The sequence below is a fragment of the Triturus cristatus genome, chromosome 8 (genome assembly GCF_964204655.1).
Source record: "Triturus cristatus chromosome 8, aTriCri1.1, whole genome shotgun sequence".
Taxonomy (NCBI): domain Eukaryota; kingdom Metazoa; phylum Chordata; class Amphibia; order Caudata; family Salamandridae; genus Triturus; species Triturus cristatus.
Genome location: NC_140591.1, coordinates 344,322,423 through 344,342,961, shown reverse-complemented (window position 1 = coordinate 344,342,961; position 20,539 = coordinate 344,322,423). Strand labels below are relative to the sequence as shown.

General features: G+C 42.7%; 1 protein-coding gene across 1 annotated transcript in view; it reads right to left on the bottom strand.

Annotated features, from left to right (window-relative positions):
- LOC146802102 (cilia- and flagella-associated protein 337-like) overlaps positions 1-20,539 on the bottom strand; it is a 521,178-nt gene that overhangs the window by 392,056 nt on the left and 108,583 nt on the right. The window contains exon 4 of the mRNA XM_085621663.1: positions 3,738-3,821. Within this exon, the coding sequence (XP_085477789.1) occupies positions 3,738-3,821 (84 nt within the window). The remainder of the gene's footprint in view (positions 1-3,737; positions 3,822-20,539) is intronic.

Genomic DNA, 20,539 nt, shown 5'->3' with positions numbered 1-20,539 from the left:
TGGTGGTAATTTGTGATTCCTTAAGGCCAAATAGCAAATTTCTGGTGCTTCCAGAATTGCATTTAAGGAATCGCAATTTGCAATTCCTTAATTGCATTTGCAAAATAGAGAATAACAAATTTTGCGACTCTATTTTGCGATGGCCTTTTGGGATGATACATCCCAAAAGGCTTTTTCCCATTCGCAAACGGGCAGATTCTGAAAATCGTCCCATTTGCGAATGGAAAAAGGCTTGATACATATGGCCCTCAGTGTGGGTTGGTAGGGTACAGGCTTGCATCAACGATTGGAAATCTTTAATCATATTGACCTGATTATTCTTAAGTTCGTTCCAGTGAAGATTGAAGTCCCCTAGAGAAATATCTTCGGATTGAGGTGAGGAATTGGCTGTAATAATTTCCATTAGCTGGTCAGTGAATGAGACATTATTACATGGAGGATGGTAGAACGTGTGTAGTTTGTAGAGCTTGTTATCCGAAGATCTTAAAGAATGACCGTGGTATTCACATATTTCCCGGGGATTCTCATAAACTTTAGAGATGACGATGTTGGATCTATGGATACAGCCCCCCCCCCGTTTTGTTTAGCCTATCTAGTCTCACAATAAAGTAATTTGGTGGAAGCAATATATCTAGGCACGGGAAGAAGATTCGGTTAGCCATGATTCCGTTAGGATAGTAACGTCGATTTCCTGGTTCAAGATTAGGTCAGCGATGTTTGCGCCATGTTTCTTTGCTGAGCGATAGTTGAGTAGTAGGCACTTTATCAATTTTGGTGGGTTATGCAGTTTAGTAACTTGTTTTCGGGGATTATAGTTACTTTTTCCAGGTTGTTTTGGTTTAATCTTTCTGTGATTTGATTGTGTAGGTCTGTTTGTGTTGATTAGGACTGCTTGAATTGTATGTTCGTCTAGCTGAAGGGGGAGACTGGATGTCGATTCACAGGATAGCAGTAGGGTTTGTAATTAAAAGTCCAACAGATATCTTAGGTGATTGCGTGGTCGGTAATATCGATTAGTCAGTGGGAGAGGAGTAGTGTTTTGCGTGCTGTGTAGTATGAGTACTGATTTATAAACATGAATGTATTTTGGAGAGATAACGTTCTGGGAGGAGTATAAATTATTCAAATCTCTGATAGCGATTTTTAAGTCTCAGGCTTTTCTGTCTGTTTGGGAACGTATTATTTCTGGCTCTGTTGTGGATTTAGGGGAGAGATGAGGATGTTGTAGTTTGCATGCTAGTCTGGAGGTAGGTTTGCTGGATGGATCACAGTCTGTGTAAAAGTGGGGACACTTTGATTTTTCTGTAGAAGTTATCCTATTTGTTGGGGTGAGTCCGGGATTATTAGTGATAATGTGATTTAATCTTCGGTTGTTCCTGGCCTTGGAAGCTGAGACCGAGAGGTGGGAGAATTGTAAGGTTTTAGGTGTGTTAGTACAAGATATGTGAGGTTTAGCCAGAAGGCTAGTGATTGGCTGGTTAACATCTAGGGGAATGCTTGCTTTGTGTGTTCCAGAAACTGTCTTACAGGATCTGGGGTATGAACTTGCCATGTGCCTGGGGCTTAGGGTAGCCATGCTATTGGTGTGTGGTGGTGATACTGTTTCCAAGTGCTGTAGGCTTAAGTCCCTATCTGCTGAGGTTGTGTGCATATGAGTAGGTTGATGGGACTCTTTTGAGATTGCGCTTTCACTATTAGCCGATTGACTCAAGGGTGACTGGGTGATCGTGTTTGTGATCGTGAATTGCTGGAATTTTGAGTTAGGGAAGTTATGGATGAGATTTTTTAAAGTGGTGAAAAAGTCAAATAGTTCCAGATCCATATTGGCTGCTTGGATGAATACTGTGCATTTTTATAGTAAGTTATATTCAGTGTGGCTCTTAGCTTTTTTGAGGGTGTTATCAGTGATTTGGGTCCGTCCCCAGCAGATTGCATACGTCATCTCATCAGACAGGCGAAGATCCTCCCCACGGCATATTCTGCATCTTATTTAATACAATGTCATCTCCTAACCTTCCATTAAAAAATATGTTTTATTTCTAACTCAACACATAGCATGAGCTGCAAAAGAACCTTTTAATTAAGCAAGAAACATGTTAATGCACTTTTCAAATAACGGGTGTTTTCTATTCTCACTAAAGCAAAGGATTTAAATGAGGCTTTGTTCAACATTTTCAACAACTATAGAGATTAAGCGCCGACTGAGGTCACAGCTGTAAATAATGCCACTGTTCTTCACACGGATAGAGAAAAATTCCTTTGCTTATCTTGAAGGCCAACAGAAACTCTGAGAGCAACAGCTGAATTATTCTTGATAAGCCTGTTTATTCCATCTCTCTCTTCAAATATATCCAAAATCCTGCTATCTGCTTCAGCTCCAATCTTACTACTCCCTCATCTATGCCTACTACTACTGCTTACTGTCTACATAAAAAGTCTTAGGGCCATATTATCAAGTTCGGCGTTACACACCAGAACCTGGGCTTCTATGGGAATTCACAAGGGCATATTATCAAGCCCATTATCGCCGCTTTAGCAGCAGTTTCCTGCCGCTAAAGCGACGATAAGTTTAACGCCGTTCTTGATAATATGCCCCTTAAACCCTGAGGTTTCTAGGCGCACTTCTGAACTCTTGTCTCAAATTCGCTGGTTTTCAATTTCTCATTAGATTCTGTTCATATTTCTCTGCATTATTTATAAAATCTTTGCACTTTCTCCCCCTCCTTTGTTCTTACACTTCCACTCTATACTCCGTGTAGCTCTCTTGATTCTTCTCCCTGCTCCCACTGTGCCATGTTTGTCTTCCAAATTCTGTTCTTCCTCTTTCCTTGCCCTACTCCAATGGAATTGCCACCTTTATATCCATGTATCTCCCACTTCTTCTTTCTCGCTCTTGAAACTAAAACCGCTTCCAAAATGGCGCCTCCCCTACAATGCCACTACTGAAACCTGCAGCACTCCTGCATCCAGGTCCATCACTAAGGCCCTCAATAAAAGGCAGCTGGAAAAGAATTACTATATGAAATTCTGCTCTGCCTGATTATGAATGGGTAGGCTTTTCTACACCTATTTTTTATATGGGAATCAAAGACCTGCTACATAGTAATTCTCCGTGGTAAATTTATATGATGAGTGGGCTGCATCATTCCCCTTTTTTGATGGTGGGAGCATACAATTCTCCCCCTTCCAGAAAACACCTTAACCTTCCCTCCTCTACTCCACCAAAACTCCTTCCTCCTCCTGCGCCCCAACTCACTCCGAGGCACACACATGTGTTTACCGCCTGCAGTGCAGGTGATAAATGTATGTGTTAAACATGACGGGATTGGCAAGTCTGTGTAGTTTTATAACCAGAAAATTCAGTACCACACAGTAATTCCTCATTCCATGGGGTTTAACTTGCTATTGCACTGTCATAGAAAATTGGCATGCACAGCTACTGTGCTTCCAGTATCATGCAACTCCTAATGAGAGCCTTTAAAAGCTTACAAAAATCTGGGACACCCACACATCATTCAAAAAGAGTATCTATTTATATTTCTAGACTAAGGGGCCAGAGGAGATATGTGCAACGTCCAACTGGTTTATTCCCTGTCAAATGTTCTTCTATCAGACTTTTTACAAAGTTTCAAAGCAATATACCATTGCGAGCTTCAAAATTGCTAGATATAAGGCATTTTCTTGCTTGTCACTGTAGTGAAGATGACCAAAACACACTGGCTTATTTGCACACTTACAATACAGCGTAAACCTGTTTGCTTCTTCACGATCCACTTGAATTTCTCCACATCCAGCAATGTATGCCCTTCTTGCTCAAGAGCCTATAATGAAAAAGAAAACATCAGCATATACTTGATCAAAGCTATGAAGTTTTGAGTATTACTGGGGTGAATGTATGACATTGTTCTGCATTCTGTCCATCAATTGTTCTTTTTTGCATTTGTCACCCCGAGTGGGACAGGTATGCGTTACGATTGACGGCTCACGGGACGAGATTCCATACCCACAATCCGTGAGCCGTCAATCATAACGCCTCTCTGAAATAAACTGTATCATACTTGATGATCCTTACCTTGGATATCAGCAGAGAAAACACTTATAACAAATAGTTTTGACAACATTCTGCCCTGATGAAGTTCCATTAAAAAGGAACAAAACGCGTGGGGTGAATGTATGACATTGTTCTGCATTCTGTCCATCAATTGTTATTTTTGTATGAATTATTGTGTCAGCTCATCCAGCTCAGACACAAGGTGTGATGCTCATAGAATAGTTGCACTACAGAATATCGACCTAGAAGAATATAATGGAAAGAATATTGAGGGAAAAAATATTGAAAGACACGTGCATATAGGTAAGAATAGAGCTATTATTATGAACTCCACACTTTCGTACCTTGAAGATACATGTATCGACAAGGTACATGTATGTGGAGATAGGTATAGAAAATCTATACTTGCCGATATTTTAATTTCAATATTTTGTCCTTGATATTCTGTGCCCTCTTAATCTGGGTTTGATATTTAAGGTGCACACCCATAGAATGATACCTTTTGCACCTATGTCCTACTGCAACTAGGAAGATACAACTTTAGCCTTATTACTAGTGTTGCAGTGAGTCTATTTTTAGGTCTCGCCTGACCCAGTGCATGCGCTGGTCTGGCGAGACATTTTGAGAGGGCTCCAAAAAGTGCTACCAGGCCAGCCTAGAGCTACAGTGCATGTGCGCGGGCGCGCGCACCGCGCTTGACCGCGATTACTTTCACTTTCATGGCCGCTTTGATGTTTGATCGCGATCACTTTCACGGCCGCACGGCCGCTTTGCATACCCAATAGGTCTCGCTTTTGGGACCTTATAAGTATTTAGTTATGCAACTGTTGCATGGCTAAACACTTATAAGATCCCAAAGGCGAGACCTATTGGCTATGCCAATGCTTGTTTAAATCATTTACTGTTTTATATAGCGTGGACTTCACCCTGTAGAGTTTCAGAGCACTGTACATAAGGAGAGTATGAAAATATCAGACTAGAGACATAGCAGAACAAAACAAATATTTTTTACAGTACAGCCTTTGTTAGAGAAACACAGGAAGTCTATACAGGGCGGGAAGCAGTGCATAAAATAGGTTGGAGTGCAGTGTTTGTGAATTTCGGAGCATCATAGTGCAAAATGATAACAATTAGGTTGTTTTCTAAAATAGTAAACATGATATAGAAAATAAACATTTAGCATTTTGAAATATATATAGTTCCAGGGGAAACTGGGATGAAGCCTGGATTGTCAAAAGCAGTGTAGAGTGCAGACAACAAGAAATAAATGTGCAAGGACGGATAACTGTAGGGCAGAAATGGTCCTGGAAAAACAAGGAGAGGGGCCCTCCTACTCGAAAGGGACAGGGCACCAACAGACTGGATAGTCAAAAATTCAATTATCCCTTTAGAGATACACCTGTTCACATTCATACATCTACTGTTATCATCTACACTTGATCGCACCACATTAGGGGAACACACCAACTCAAGATGTCAAGGCACTAATATGGTCATTTAATTTAAAAAAAACTCAACCAATTATTTAATAAAAACATACAATGAAATATCACAAAATACATTTAGTAGGTCACAATTAAAAACAATCATGAATCATAAAAATCCAAATAACCCCATGGAAAGGAATTTAATAAGACACTACAATCTATCATTAGGATGTTATTTGCAGCAATAGACAGCACACCACAGAGGAATTGATTCTATGTCCTCATGTATTACTATCTTTCACAAATTTAACTCAAAACTCAAAACAATTGTATTAAATGACCATATAAGTGCCTTGACATGTTGAGTTGATGTGTTCCCTTAATGTGGTGCGATCAAGTGTAGCTGATAACAGTAGATGTATGAATGTGAACAGGTGTATCTCTAAAGAGAAATGGTCCTACAAATAGGGCTTCTGTGCAATAGTGAGGCTTGAAAAGCAAGCAGAAATACACCGGAATATGTTAGGATAGAATAAACTAACGTTTAAGATTGGTTAGAAAAGCCTTCTAAGTTTGAAGGGTGATGGCAAATGGACAGTTTCTTTCACTCACTCCCCTGACTGCCCATCCATACATAGTATGACACCATGCAGTCCCCTACCTGAAATATGGAACAATGCTGTTATTGCATTTGTTGGCCACCATAACCTCTGTGGCTCTCTAATTCCAAATGTTAGCAAGCCAAGGACTAACACGTGGTCACTGGGTAGCCAAATCACTCTTTTCTCAAACAGCATTTACTGCATATTTGGAATCACAATTTAGAAAAGGGGTGGTGAAAGGTGACTGGCAATGGTTATAAACCATTAGCCTGCTGGATTCTAGAACATGAGGCCCCTCTTTCAAACTAACAAAACTGATGTTTTTCTATTAATTTTCAGGAATCCAAAGGACTATATTCTTGTATTACAGTTATGTTGCATCACAAGATGCTTTCTGGATAACCAAGTCCATCTTTTAAACTTAGTTAGTTAAATTAACCTACTTGTTTTATTATTTCAAGTCTGTCTTCTACATACCGGCTAGACCCCATTCTATCAACTACAAACATATGCCTAACCCGCCTTCTAGTTTGGATTTCCTTGCGACCGCCCAGAATCTTAAGGCCTGAATCACAAACCTTTTTCTATGAATAATTGTGTCTTACTCCTGTCTAAGATGTGAGTAACAGCTGCATAGCCAGTGTGATTAACATACAATTTTTGTGGGCCATTTCAAAACTTAATAAAGGTGTACTTATGGATACCATGAGTAAGCCCGTCTTACTCTTGGAAATTCATGACTAGATCCTTGTTAAGCTTAGAGTAAGACACACTTACTCATAAATAATGCTTTGCAAATCAGGGATGGATTTTCAGGTTTACTCATAATTAAGCCTTGAGTAAGATACGCCTGTTTATTGAAAAGGTTTTGTGAATCGGGCCCTTAGGAACTAGGAAGTTGGTTCAACAAGCAGCATTGCTCAGTCAGAGCTGTAGTACACCTGTGTATGAGCACAGTGATTTCATCATTTGAAGGCCATTTATGCTTCTTTTGTCATGGATTTAGAAATGTTGGCCTACATTTTTACTCAGCACGTTAGCCCCAATGCTATTACTTCAGATACTTCCAATCCATGATTTCAGAATGTGAGAAAATACAACTAACGCTCGCGATTATTTACCATTTAATACCTTTATTTAAAGGTCATAATTTGATTTATCATAAAGTCCTTCCCGGTTCCCAAAGAAAGACTGTCAGTCATTTTGCTGTCTTTTCCAAACCCTTACCCAACCATAAGGGCTTATATTAACTCACTCGTCAGAAGATGTGTCCCAGATATAGCATGAAGGAGCCCCAGGGATAATTGTAGCAGATTTAAACCTCAGCCCCCTAAGTAGCAACTACTGAAATTCGGTGTCGACCTCTGTTGGAAATTGGGTTAATGGTAGACAGAGGTGAAACCCTAATCAAGAAGCAACCACATTCTTTGCAAGGTGAAACTCAAGTATATACCAAATTAACCTGTGCTTGACTTTTTGGTAGATTGGCAGACAGCAGCCAAGCTTAACTTAGAGGCAATGTGTGAAGTATTTTTTGAAGCACTTCAAATAGTATTAAAGTGCAAACACAACACCAGAAAAATCCTACAGCAATTTAGAAAAATAGAGTACAAGTGAATCAATTATTTGAGACCACGACCACAAAAAAGCAACCAGTAGAACCAGAGATAAGCAATTTTAAAGACTTCAGGTAAGTAAAACACCTAAAAGCACAAAGCGCCACTCACGGTTACCTGGTTGCACAAGAGCAGGTGAAAGTCACAAGTTCAGGCCAACCACAATTGAGCGCAGGCCAGATTTCGGGTTAGTCCTGCTGAAAGAGTTGCCTTCAAAGCTTTCTGTTTGCGGTTGACGGGGCCGTGAGGAGCAGAGAGAGTGCCATGGATGGTCATCGATGTAGCGCGAAGTGCGGGCTGGGCGTTGCGGACAATCATTTCGCGAAGATCCTGTCAGGCGTTGCAGAAAGTAATTGCTGGAACTGCGCATTCTTGGTCACCACAAGCTGTCGGTGCTGTAATGCGAAAGTGCAGCTCTCGCATTGCCAGGTGTAGCTGGCGATCCCAGAGGCATGAAGAATCGGGTCCACTGGAGTTTTGTGTTTCCGGGCAGCACAGGCGGCAAGATCTTGGCGCGAAAAGGCCTGTTCAAGAAGAGCCCAAAACTTCAGGATTTCTCCTTTTTACATCCTGATAGTGGAAAGGCTAGTTTTTCCAGAGCAGTACAAGGGCCAGGTGTGTAGGGTAACTCAGACCTAGGGGCAGGACTTTTTCTGAACCCATGACCCTGGTATCCCTAGAGTGGGGTGGGGAGGTGATCCAGAGGAGGGTCATAGCTAGTCCCTAAATGCCCATAGATTGCAATTCAGGAAATGAGTTGCCCCCAGGGTCAGGAGAGTTGGAAGGGGTGGCCGAAAAGGTTGTCCTGACAGTTCCATTTTCTGAGGGTACCATTCCCAAGCAGAGGATACAGGAGCCCAGATCAAGGAGCAGGGTGAGGGAAGACTTCCCCCTCAACCCTGTTCAGCCTCAGGATACAGACCATGGACTGATTGGAAGGAGAGTAGATGAAGGGTACCTACCACTTGGGCCTCTTGCCCCCCACTCTGAGAAACCTTAGAGGTCAGGGAACCCTGGATGGTCCTGGGCCTGGCTCTTGTCACTGACAACTGTCACTGGCATCTGTTGGTTGCTGTCCTTATGAGATCCCAGTGTCCCATTGAGATCTGGACTTGTGTTTGTGTAATGCCATACAGTGATTTTGAGTTAGACTAAAATCCCATATGAATAATTTGATACCATTTTGAGTTTCTTTTAAATTCCCGTTGATTGACCTTTTTGCTTTTTCTGAATTCTCTCATTCTACTTGACTGTTGTGCCTGAAATCACACCTGCAATGATGGAGTTTGAGCTTGCCAACATGGATCCCTACACTGTGGCTGAGCTTAAAGAGTTCAGCAAAATAAAGGGGACTTCCAGCCAAGAGCAACACCAGAAGGTTGGAGATCCAAAAGGCGCTGATGTGGAAAGGCAAGCAGAGGACCTGGATACCAGTCTTGAGGTGCAGCATTCAACGGAGGGGGTGGCTTGGCTCCTGAAGTGGAGCTCTCTACCAGAGCAGAGAATAGTATATCTTCCCAAAGTCTGTCCCCAGTGGAGCTGGCAGACAGGAAACCTGACAGGGAGTTTAGGATACAGATTGCCAAACTTAAGATGGAGGAGAAGAAACTCACCATAGAAGCGGAGAAAGCGTTAGATGAAAAGAGACTAGCCATAGAGGACAATGGCCTATGAGCTAAGTCTCAGAGAGCTAGACATCAGAGCTAAACAGGGAGAGGACTGGTGTAGGCCTGGGCGGTAAATTCCGTTCCGTTCGCGGAATTTGCAGAATTTGGGTAATTTCGCGAAATTGCCCAAAATTCCGCTTTCCGCGATTTCGCGAAATTTTTGCTTGTTCGCGTTCTCAAAATGCGTGTTCGCGAGATATTTCTCCCCGAGCACGCAAACAGCGATTGTGAACAGGAAAAAAGCATCGCGAACAAGCAATTCCGCGTGTTCGCGGAATTTCTGCGTGTTCGCGGAGATTTTTTGCCGTTTCGCGGAGATCTGCGTAACGCGATTACGCAAATTCCGCCCACCCCTAGACTGGTGGCAGCATATCCACAGTGCCCTCTGGAGACAAGACGCTCCACATTCCAAAGTATCTGGTGCCTAACCTTATTGTGTTAGATGAGATCGAGAAGTGGCTTAAAGCCTATGAGGTTTTCTCTGGAGATGAATACGGTCCTTGAGAAGCATTTGGCGGGGGGGGGGGGGGGGGCAGTCTTTGGAGACACATATCTAGTGAAGAAAGGGACGGAAAACTGGCCCTAGAGAAGGGGACAGGATGAGGTATCCCCACCATGAAGGACACCCTTGTCAAGAAGTATGGAATAACCCCAGAAAAGTGCAGGCAGAGATTTAGGGACAGACAGAAGCTGTGCCATTAGTCCTGGGTGGATAGTGTAGATTACTTTTGCAAGGCACTGGATGGTTGGGTGAAGGGCAGTGAAGTAAAAGGTCACCAAAGTCTGTACGATTTGGTTGCTAGAGAGCACATGTTCAGACTTTGTTTTGCAACACCAGATTGATAGTAAACTCACAGACCCCTCAAATCCCCCCGCCCCATCATGTTGGTGTTTTCACCACAGATTCAAACTTACTGTTTAATCGAGTGCACCTTTTTTCTATGGATGTGCTAACCACTGGCCTGTCTCCATGGTCTTGTCTGAAGTCCTGTCTTGGCAGAGTTTGGAGGTTCACAAGTCTAGCTACGAGACAGAGGTAAGTAGCTGTATGAGCTCCAGGATAGGTTTGTGGGTGTGGCAGCTGCTTTCCAACCCCATGTCTCATAGTGACATCCTTCCCAACTGTAACGGGCCACCCTACCTTCAGCGCGAGTCAGCATAAATTAATCTGACAATGCTGTATTATGCGGAATGGGTGAACATGGAAAGACTCCAGAATGATCATTTCGGGATTACTTACAGATAGCAGAGGTTACCTGCTCACTGGGGCACTCTAAATAGGAATCTGATGGTTTGGGGTTTTCAATACAGAAATTCTGATTGACCTAATTGGTTTACAAACAAATTATGCCTCTCTTGCAGCTGTATGCCTTTATGGGGAGGAGCCTTCAATGAAGCAAACAGTTTTTTGCTTCAAAATATCTTTGGCCCGGTAAAATGTCTTTGTTGCATGCTTCAATTTATCAAAATTTAACTTTGTCCATGGGGATCCATGACGCCTACTCAGGGGGGTCCACAACTGTTTAGAATATTGAATAATTTTACCAGAATAATAAAGTATATAAAGAAAAAAAATGTTTATTGAAATTATCGAAATACTCTATCAACATGAATGAATTTGAAATTGTACACTAAAAGTTACGTTTGAGCAAAAAGAGAGCATGAATTTGGAACAAAAAAGACAAAGTGATATATGAGAATGTACAACTTTGCTTCATATTTTAGTTATAAATCCAAAAATTAATTTTAATTTCCCAAATAAAGTTCATTATTTTTTTTTATACATTTTTGCTAATAAATTAAATACATAAAATCATGATGTCTGTATTTGTTTATTGTATACTTGTTTCTGGTTTGTTTTGTATTGTTATTCTGTTGAAATCATAGAAATTGCTTAGGCTGGAGCCAAAGGCTTCCACAAGCAATTTAGTAAGGATCCACAGAAGTCACAAAGTTAAGAACTACTGTTCTGTCTCGTTTGTCCTTACTTACCTTCGAGTATTAGGCTGTACACATTAGAGATGAGTGTTGCATTCACAGGCCATTTCATTGTTGGGATTTGATAGTGGACCACATTATCTTGTTACCCAGTACATTGTCCAAAAAAAAAACCTTCTAGAGCAAGGAGTGGCATTAATTTAGAAATAAACAATTCATTTTAATAAATGTAGTTTACATATTTCAATAATAAGTATGGTGTACTTCCTTTATATGCTATTACATATAAGGGGGGGGGGGGGGGGTAGTTCCACAAAAGATTGTCCGTCTTGTAAAAACTGTATGGAGACTGACCTACATGTGCTGTTTTGTCCTACCCACAAGGCAATAAGGAATCGTTGGTTACGACAGCTTTGTAGGAACCTTGGAACTTCCCACTGCCCACAGGCTTATAGGATCCTAAAATATGACACCGGTATGCCAATTGTATATTCAGTTTCCCGTTATCTGTTCTCAATGTGATGTGCATGCCGTGCAGTTTTCAAGAAAGATCAAGTCTAAGTCACCCACTCTATGCCTTTAATATGACTCGGGACTCGTATTTTAACCTGTTTTTTAATTACATGATTTTGTATTATATGCTCAAGATACTTATCGCCTTTCAGGATATTTAATAAATGTTTAATATTCTATTATTCCTATATTTCAATGTATATGAAAAACTTTTATATTGGTATCGATTGTACAGAATTTTAAAATGTTTTACTTGTGCTTTTATGGCCTTGTGAGTCCGAAATAAAGTATCTCTTGACTTAACTTGATATTTCAATAATTAACTAATAGTGACTTGGTTTAACTTTATGAGTAAAATAAAATAACATAAAATAAAGTAGTTCTAAATGAATAATTAAACTACATGATAAATAAAAGTTCTGACAATTGGTGGAGTTACAATAAGGGTATGGCATAGTGTTAGGAATAAGTTAAGCGTTTATTGGTAAAACAAACAAATATTAATCCCTTAAAATATAAAAAATGTAATATTAAAGGCTAGCTAATTTAATGCAAACCATTGGGCCAATGGTTCCTAAATGTCTTTATTCTTAGGTTAGGGCAGTGATTAGAGTAGGGGACCCTTAACTAACATAATCTAATGAAATTGATTTTATTTAAATTAAATTTAATAAAATTAATTTGATTTATTATTTTATTTACAATAATTATATTAACAAACACATTTTTTTAAATTTCTTTATTGATTTTCGTGTGACAACAGCATCACAAATGTGTTACACAATATTCCCTCTTCTCTCCCCTCAATTCTTGTGAGTGGGCACCTATTTTCCATTTTGAATTCACAACAAACTATCAATTTCTTATATTGTTCCTTCTACCATGCACCTCTGTTTACCTAGGTGCATGAGTTACACATGTACTTCTTATGTGTCTTGTACAGTGTCTCTGTCATTGCATACTACAATATCTTAATATTCCTCAATATGTTCTAATTCAGTTACCACCAGATCCCATTTTAATATGCTTTCTTGACGGTCAGCTCTGCATTGGAGCCTCTTAAGAACCCGCATCCCTCAGTTATCCATTTCATCAGTTCTTTCTCCCACTGTTGCATGTTAGGGGTTACATTTTGTTGCCATTTTACTGCAAAACATTTCTTCCCTATTGTCACCCCCAATTCTATTATCTTGGCATACTGTTCCGTTCTTTTATTCCTAGGCAGCATTCCTAATAGACATGTCTGAATATCACATTGTAGGGTCAGATTTGTGAAAGCTCTCAATTTTTCACTTACATCATTCCGAAACTGCTCTATTGCTGCGCATTCCCACCACATATGTATATATATGCCAGTCATTGCCTTACATTTAGGACATGTATCTGTATATTCTGAGTTTATTCTATGTAACATCATTGGAGTAATGTAATTTTTATGTATGCTCTCAAATTGAATACATTTCAGTTGTGCATTATGTGCTACTGTTTTACAGTTTTCAAAAATTGTTTGCCGGCGATGCCGGACCTGACACTCTATTATAAAGTGGCACAACTCCGTGTCATGGTCGAATGGTCCCAAAATGCGTCGGACAAACACTGGTTACACATGGACAGGGCGATAGCGGGTTGGGTGATCTGGGATCTCCTCTGGAAGCTGAAAAAAGACCCCCCAGCAAATGCATATATGAGCACCCCTACCAAAACGATCCTCCAAATCTGGGTATGACATATTGCGACAGCGTTTCCATCCCCATTCACGCCTATACACTACAACCCAGCGATCCTAGAATTTTATTTGCCCAATTCCGAATACTTCCACTATCTCCAAATACGCCACTGGGTCTTTCAATCCGAGATTAGGGAAGGGGCGACGAGGGAACCCACACCATTAGAACGCTCCCTAACGGGGGCGGGCCCAATGAAAGGGGCCATCTCCTTCCTATACACACTTTTACTACACATTCTACCATTCGCACATCCTTGCACTTGGGCAGGACATCACGGACATACAGTGGAAAGCTCTATTGAGAGACATACGGCGTCACAACCACTCACTGGCGCAGTGGGAGGCCCACTACAAGGTACTCTATGACTGGTACCTATACCCCACTAAACTTAAGAAGATATTCCCCAACACAACAGATTTATGCTGGAGAGGTTGCAGCCTCCTTGGCGATTTCCGTCACATCTGGTGGGACTGCCCGGCCATTCGTCCTTTCTGGAATGAAATTCTCGCTCATATTAAAGACATACTTGGGTATCCTACCCTGGATTCCCCAGAATTCGAGCTTTTGGAGCTCAGAGACCCGAGTCTAAAATATCAGACCATGTTGGATCAAGCCATCATGTGGCTTTGTCTGGGTGCGGCCAAAACAGCTGTGGACGCAGCCTGGAAGCAAAAGGCCGCTCCGGCTGTGACGCAATGGCAGGCATGCTTATGGAGGGCACAAACCATGGAACGCATGAGTGATATTTATAGAGATGCCTTTAAAAATTTCGAATATGCTTGGGGACCCTTGGTTAACTTCTTGTCTGTGGGACTGCCGTTGACTACCTGCTCCCCGAGGATTAGAGCATTACACCTTTTCCAATTCTAAATGGCATACCTTCTCACACCAGAGCACATCACAGACTTAGCTCCGCACTACCTAGTCACCCAGTGTCATGTAAAGACTGGGTCGGACACACCCAGCTTGTTTGTCTTTTTTCCTTTTTCCTTTTTGCTGTTATGTATTGTTATCTTAAGTAGAAGCTAATGAATGTAATGCAATGGTAATCTGTAACTGACGTTCTGAGTCAGTATTACTTGTAGAAACCGCAATACTCGGTTCAAGTAATTAGCTCTATGAAAGCTGTATACGGGGGAACAATTGTAGACATTACCATACGCTATGATACTTGTTGTGTAAACTCAATAAAAAAAAAATTGGGGAAAAAAAATGTTTGCCATCGGGTCCCTTTCAATTCCTCACCTATATCTCTATGCAGGTTTTTAAGAAGTTCCATTCTCTTGTCTTCTTGTGAGAGCAATGCTCTGTATATGGTGGATATGAGTTTCCCTCCATCCACCAAAGACAAACACACCTGGTTTACCCTGTGCACGCCAGATTCTTGTGGGAAAACTGGGCATCTCTTCCATACAGTGGCTGTCAGACCTGAATGCATCAAAAAAGTCTTACATAAGGTAGAGCACCCTAGCAGTCTTCCCTCTTTGTACATGTTCTCTACACTCCTGGGCTTTTCCCACTGTGTCTCCTCCCTCATGAATCTGGGTAGGTATGGGCAAAGCATTGTTCTCAATGGTGCTAATGGCAGAGCTCAGCATCGTTTTCCCACAGCCTGGCCAAAGCTCCCAGCTAGGCTCCGCACTCATGTATCCAGGACAGAGCGACTTCCAGGTGGTACACAACCGCGTGCCTCACCAGCCAAATCCCGGGAGTGACAACGATAACGCAGCACCTCATTTGAAGCAGAAAGAACACTATTGTACATTGCTCCCACCTCTTTCCATGGGCGTGTGCTCAACCTCCTAGACTCCCCCCCTCTAGGGCGGACCTACGATCACGTTCTGAAGGACCTACAGATTCCACGCTGCCTTCATCCATCGTACGCACACAGACGTAGGCTGGTGGATGGAGCGAGGAACAAGGAGTGGACGTATAAAAAGTAGCGGGGAGCAGTTTTTCGGACTCGGGTTCTGATCACTGGGATCACCTCAGGTTCCTGGGTTGCTGCGGTGAGCTGCGGTTGGTTCACGGCTCATGTTTCCTGGCGCTCGGCTAAACAGCAGCTAGTATTCACAGAAGCCACATACGCCGCCGCTGACAGCACAATACCCCCCCCCCGGGCCACCGCCTCTGCAAACCGCTCCACGCCCAGATGCTTACATGTGCAACAAACGTCGTTGGACATCCCACAGCTGCCTGGTAAAGTGACGATTCTTTTGGACGAACCCAGATTGTGGCAGACTGCAGGTGATACAGGGAGTGTTTCAGTTTGGCGGTAAGAACTGGAGCCAGAGGGAACCGCGAGCGCCCCACCATTAATTGGTGGTAGCTAAGAGTGTGCCCAAGCGGTTCCACGGAAGCGGCCCTACTAGGTAGGGTGTGGTTTGTGGTAGCTCTGGTGGACCCGCTCGCCGGGTTTCCTTAGGGCGATAGGGCAACAGGGCTAAATACAATAACCACAAGATTAAGAACTGGTCTAAGTAATGAGTATGTTGCTTAATAGGAAATTGTCACACGATTAGGAATCAGACTTGGCAGAGACGGGACATGTAGGACTTGCCCAAAGGAGGATAACAAGAAGTATAGCAACCCTACAATCACAAGCATTAAATAACAGTGCTATCTCCCACCAACAGCTTATCACTCAATTCTTCCAGGTCCCCGGTGGCCCAACAGACATTACAGATATGATAGACAAACCTGTTAGTGCCTTGCGAGGGGGGAAAAGCAAGGCTGTGCCCCCCTCACTTTGCCAGGTCCCTCAGGCATGTGGAGCGGCGCTCACACCAGAGAGCCTGCCGCCATCCAGACAACCGGAAGCCCAGTGAATACCTAAACGCTCGAAGCTAAGGCCAAAAGTCCAATATAAATTTGGGCAGAAATTCATGAATGGCCGACAGAGAACGAGGAGGAGAAGGTCAAAAAGTCCAAGGTGGGGTTTATGGCTAACCCCGTGACAAACATAGAGAACAGATTTGCCTCAACAACGTCAGCCCGGTCGGACTTTCAGCCCAATTTCCCAGTCATGGAAAATGCAATTACTTCCTTCTTGCAAAAACTAGAGCTGACCATCGAAAAAACGCTGAATGCTACCCCAATAAACTTGGGAAAGAACTTGGTAGGGAAAACTCACCAAATGGACGGCGGAAGCCCGATGGGTTAAGAAACCCACCAATATGCAACGGAAGCAGTAACTCATACAGAATTAAACTTGCCAGCATTGAGGGAAACTCAAGACACAATCGCCAGGGCCCTGTTATGGCAGTCTACCAAAATGGAAGCACATATTCATTTACTTCAGTCAATTGCTCAGCACCTGGTGCTTCAAGACGACAAGCTGGCCAAAATAGAGGTTTCTCTTGACACACACAAAGCCAAATCAGCTTGCACCAACTCTTGTGCCGACATTATTGACAAATGGGCAAGCCTACCTGCAGTTCTAAAGGACATTTTGGCACTAGCCAAGGGACATAGGGAAATGCCTACCTTAGAACAAATGACCCCAATATCATCAGAGGGAGAGATTGTGCAGTTAGATACCTCAATACCCCATCTCCCTGAATGGAACAAAATAACCAAGGATCCCCAGGCAGGGCCAAGCGTCAGGAATAATAAGTACATGCTCGAAACCTTGGGGAAAGAGGACTATGAGGTCGGCAAATGCGATATAACAATCAAAGTTCCCCAAGAAAAAGTAGCTCAGGTGGCAAAGGCAGGAGGTGCAGTGGGAGGGTGGAAGCCCCACTGTGAAGGAGGGCTAAGAAGAAGCTGAAGAAACCACAGAAAAAACTAAAACTACACAAAGAAGATCTCTACTAGTAACAACATCGAACATGGGCGACAAGGAGACTACCAACAACTCAAAACCACTCTTTCCCATTTTCAATCTTAGAAAGTCAATGAAAATAAAAACGACAAGCAAGGTACACATCAGGACAGATGAGGATCCAAGCCGACAGAACTCCCCTCCAGAGAAGGGCCCAAAAATAGGAGGGCATACAACACTGGAGACCCGAGAAAAGGCTGTTCGGCAGCCTATACCTCAGGAGATTGCAGGCACTCAAACAAGGGCCACCACCTTCCCGGCCTCAAAGCCCCAATACAGTGTGATGCAATATTCCACATCGAATCAGATTACTCAGCATGCTGATCAAATACAGGCAGGTCAGTCCATATGGGCAGCATACAGACCGCAGGCAAGTGATACCCACAATAATCAACTAAATCTGTACTGTCCTCGTGTCAGGAATCAGATAAACACGATAAGTGAGAGAGTCAGAAGTAGACACAGAGTCATTGTGAAACCTTCCAAGTTCAACCTGTGGTTGAACATTAATTAGGTTGAGCATGTTCCAAGATGGCTACCCCCTTGCCATCAACTGTACATTAGGTTTTCAAAGGGGCTCTTAATCTTGCGGGACTCGAGATCTCGAGCCGTGTAAATGTGCGTAATCTGCGCTCTTCAATTCACCTGTGAAGGAGAGAAGTTCGTTCCTTGAACTCTCTGCAAAATAACTCAATTCGGGAGAGTTTTCTTCCGCGTTACAAGAGGTATCGCGGGATCCGATTTTAGGCTCCGGTGTTTGAAGGCTTCCTTGCTGCTCCCGTATTTACCGCGTCCAAGTCTGTGAGAGAAGCTAGTTTGTGGTGCGACAGGAAAAGATTAGTGAAAGCAATTTCCGAGAACTCTGACTGACAAAACCATTTCTCAGAGTAGTGCAGAGACCTGCTACTCCCGCTGCACTTCCAGAGAAGAACGAAGAATTGCTGACGGAGTCTGGGCACTTGGTGAAAGTTTGTTCCTGCGTATTATTCTTCAGCGGCATACAAGTAAGACCAAACCAATTACTTTTCTGTAGAACCGGTGAGGAACCTTCCGTGTTTCCGGTTCCGTCAAGGCTCATTTTGGAAATCTTCATCTGCTCAGTTTCCTCATAGCGTCATTCCTTATACTTTCCTTCCTGCCTTTCCTTTCTTGTTTCTTTTTGCGCGCTCTTCCCCGGAGAAGCAAAGAAGCCTGAACTGACACAAATTTCAGCCTCTTCTGTGAGAATCTATTCAATAAAACTGAGACTGGATTGCACAGCGATTTAATAATCAACTTACACCAATCAACCCTACTAATTCCTACTAGGAGCACTATATTTATCAATGGGTGGGAACTGTTGGGTGAACGCTAATACTCAGACGGGTGGGGGGAGAGTGAATACTTAACCTGTAATTTTATTTCCTGCGTGCATTAGGTATCTTCAGCAAAAGAACTACTGAAACTGAAGTTACTTTAAATCAATAGAAGAGAAGGTAGACTCTTGCAGAACCTAGTAGGGGGAGCGTTAAGGTTAAAGAAATAAGTTAGTATTTGTAAAGCATAAGAGAGTGTTGTCTTAAGTTATTTCCAGGATCAGTTGGAGTGTCTTTTCTCTGTCCCTATCCCCTTTCCCCCTTCCTGGAGCAGCTGCGTTATAGGTCGTGTGTTCTGTGGAGTGGGCATTGGGAACTTCCAGCATTCTGCCTCCATGGAGAATCCGGCGCTTGACAGATTGAAGTGCCCACAAATTTCCTCCACCCGGGCAGAATGGCAGAGGGGTTTAGTTTGAAAGCGTTAGGAGAGATGTTGGAAGGGATTCAGAGAGAGTTAGGAACACTAGAGTTAGTGAGATAGCTGCAGGGGCGCCTCTCTCTACCCATGCCTTGCCCAGAACTTCCTTGCCTGAACACAATCCACGCACAGTCATGCAAGTGCTTCACTCTGTTTCTCCCCTTATTCCTTTGGCCCCTCCTGAGAAGTTTAGTGGGGATCCCCAGAAGGCCCAACTTTTCCTTACTCAATGTTCTTTACACTTCATGTGTCGCCTCACTCTTTTTCCAGATGCTCAGTCCCATGTAGCATTTATTCTATCCTATATTAGTGGAGATGCGGCCAACTGGGCGATGCCTTTAGTCACCTGTGATGATCCATTTCTATATGATTTTGAACTATTCAAGACTAAATTTCTTCGAATTTTTGATAGGTGCAGAATTTCACAGGCTACTGACAACAAACTGCTAGAATTATGTCAAGGAAATAGAGCTCTAATTACATATTTGACTCAGTTCAATAAATTACTGATGGAAACCAAACGGCCAGAGGAGAAAAGGGCAGCTTTATTCTATTGTGGATTGTGAGACGAAATTAAAGATACTCTTGCTCAGATTCTGAATAGACCCACTGATTTCTCTGAGTTAGTAGATCTTGTTCTGGAGATTGATTTCCGTTGCTCCGAACGTAAAGGAGAGAAGAAGTTCCAAGACGTAAAATAGAATTTCCCACGATTTGACAGGATCCGATTGGAAGGAGGCAAGAACCCCGGAACAACAACGGAGAGTGGACCCATGCAGATTGGATCGGTGCGTGGTCTGCTGAGTAAAGAAGAAAAAGAACAAAGAAGAGCGAAAAAGCTATGTATGTATTGTGGGGGATCGGGGCACTTTGTGAAGGAATGCCACAAAAGACCAAAGATTCCTGCTTCGGGAAACTCCCAAAACCAGCTGTAGGTGGGGTCGCTCAGATGGCAAAAAGTAAGAAAGACTCCAACCTCCCATCACATCATGAATACTCTCCAAACTCAAGCACCTCATTTGATTTTGCAAATGACATTGTAATTTCGTGACCAAGTGATAACCGGAGTGGCAATAACGAATGATTCCTGTGCCACTGGCAATTTTTGTGACATTAAGTAAGCCAAAATGATTGGAATCCAAGCTGTACAAAAAGAAAGAAAAGAACCTGTTTGGGCATTGGATGGGACTAACCTCTCTTCAGGCCCAATAACCCCATCACACAGAATCCGTGGAACTAATCCAGGTCAACGGACATAGGGAGCTAATCCAGTTCAACCTCATTGATGCACCTCAATTCCAGATAATTTGGGGACTTCCTTGGCTTTCCATACATAACCCCACAATTTACTGGGAGAATCGGACAGTGGACATGGATTCTTTATTTTGTCTGAAACATT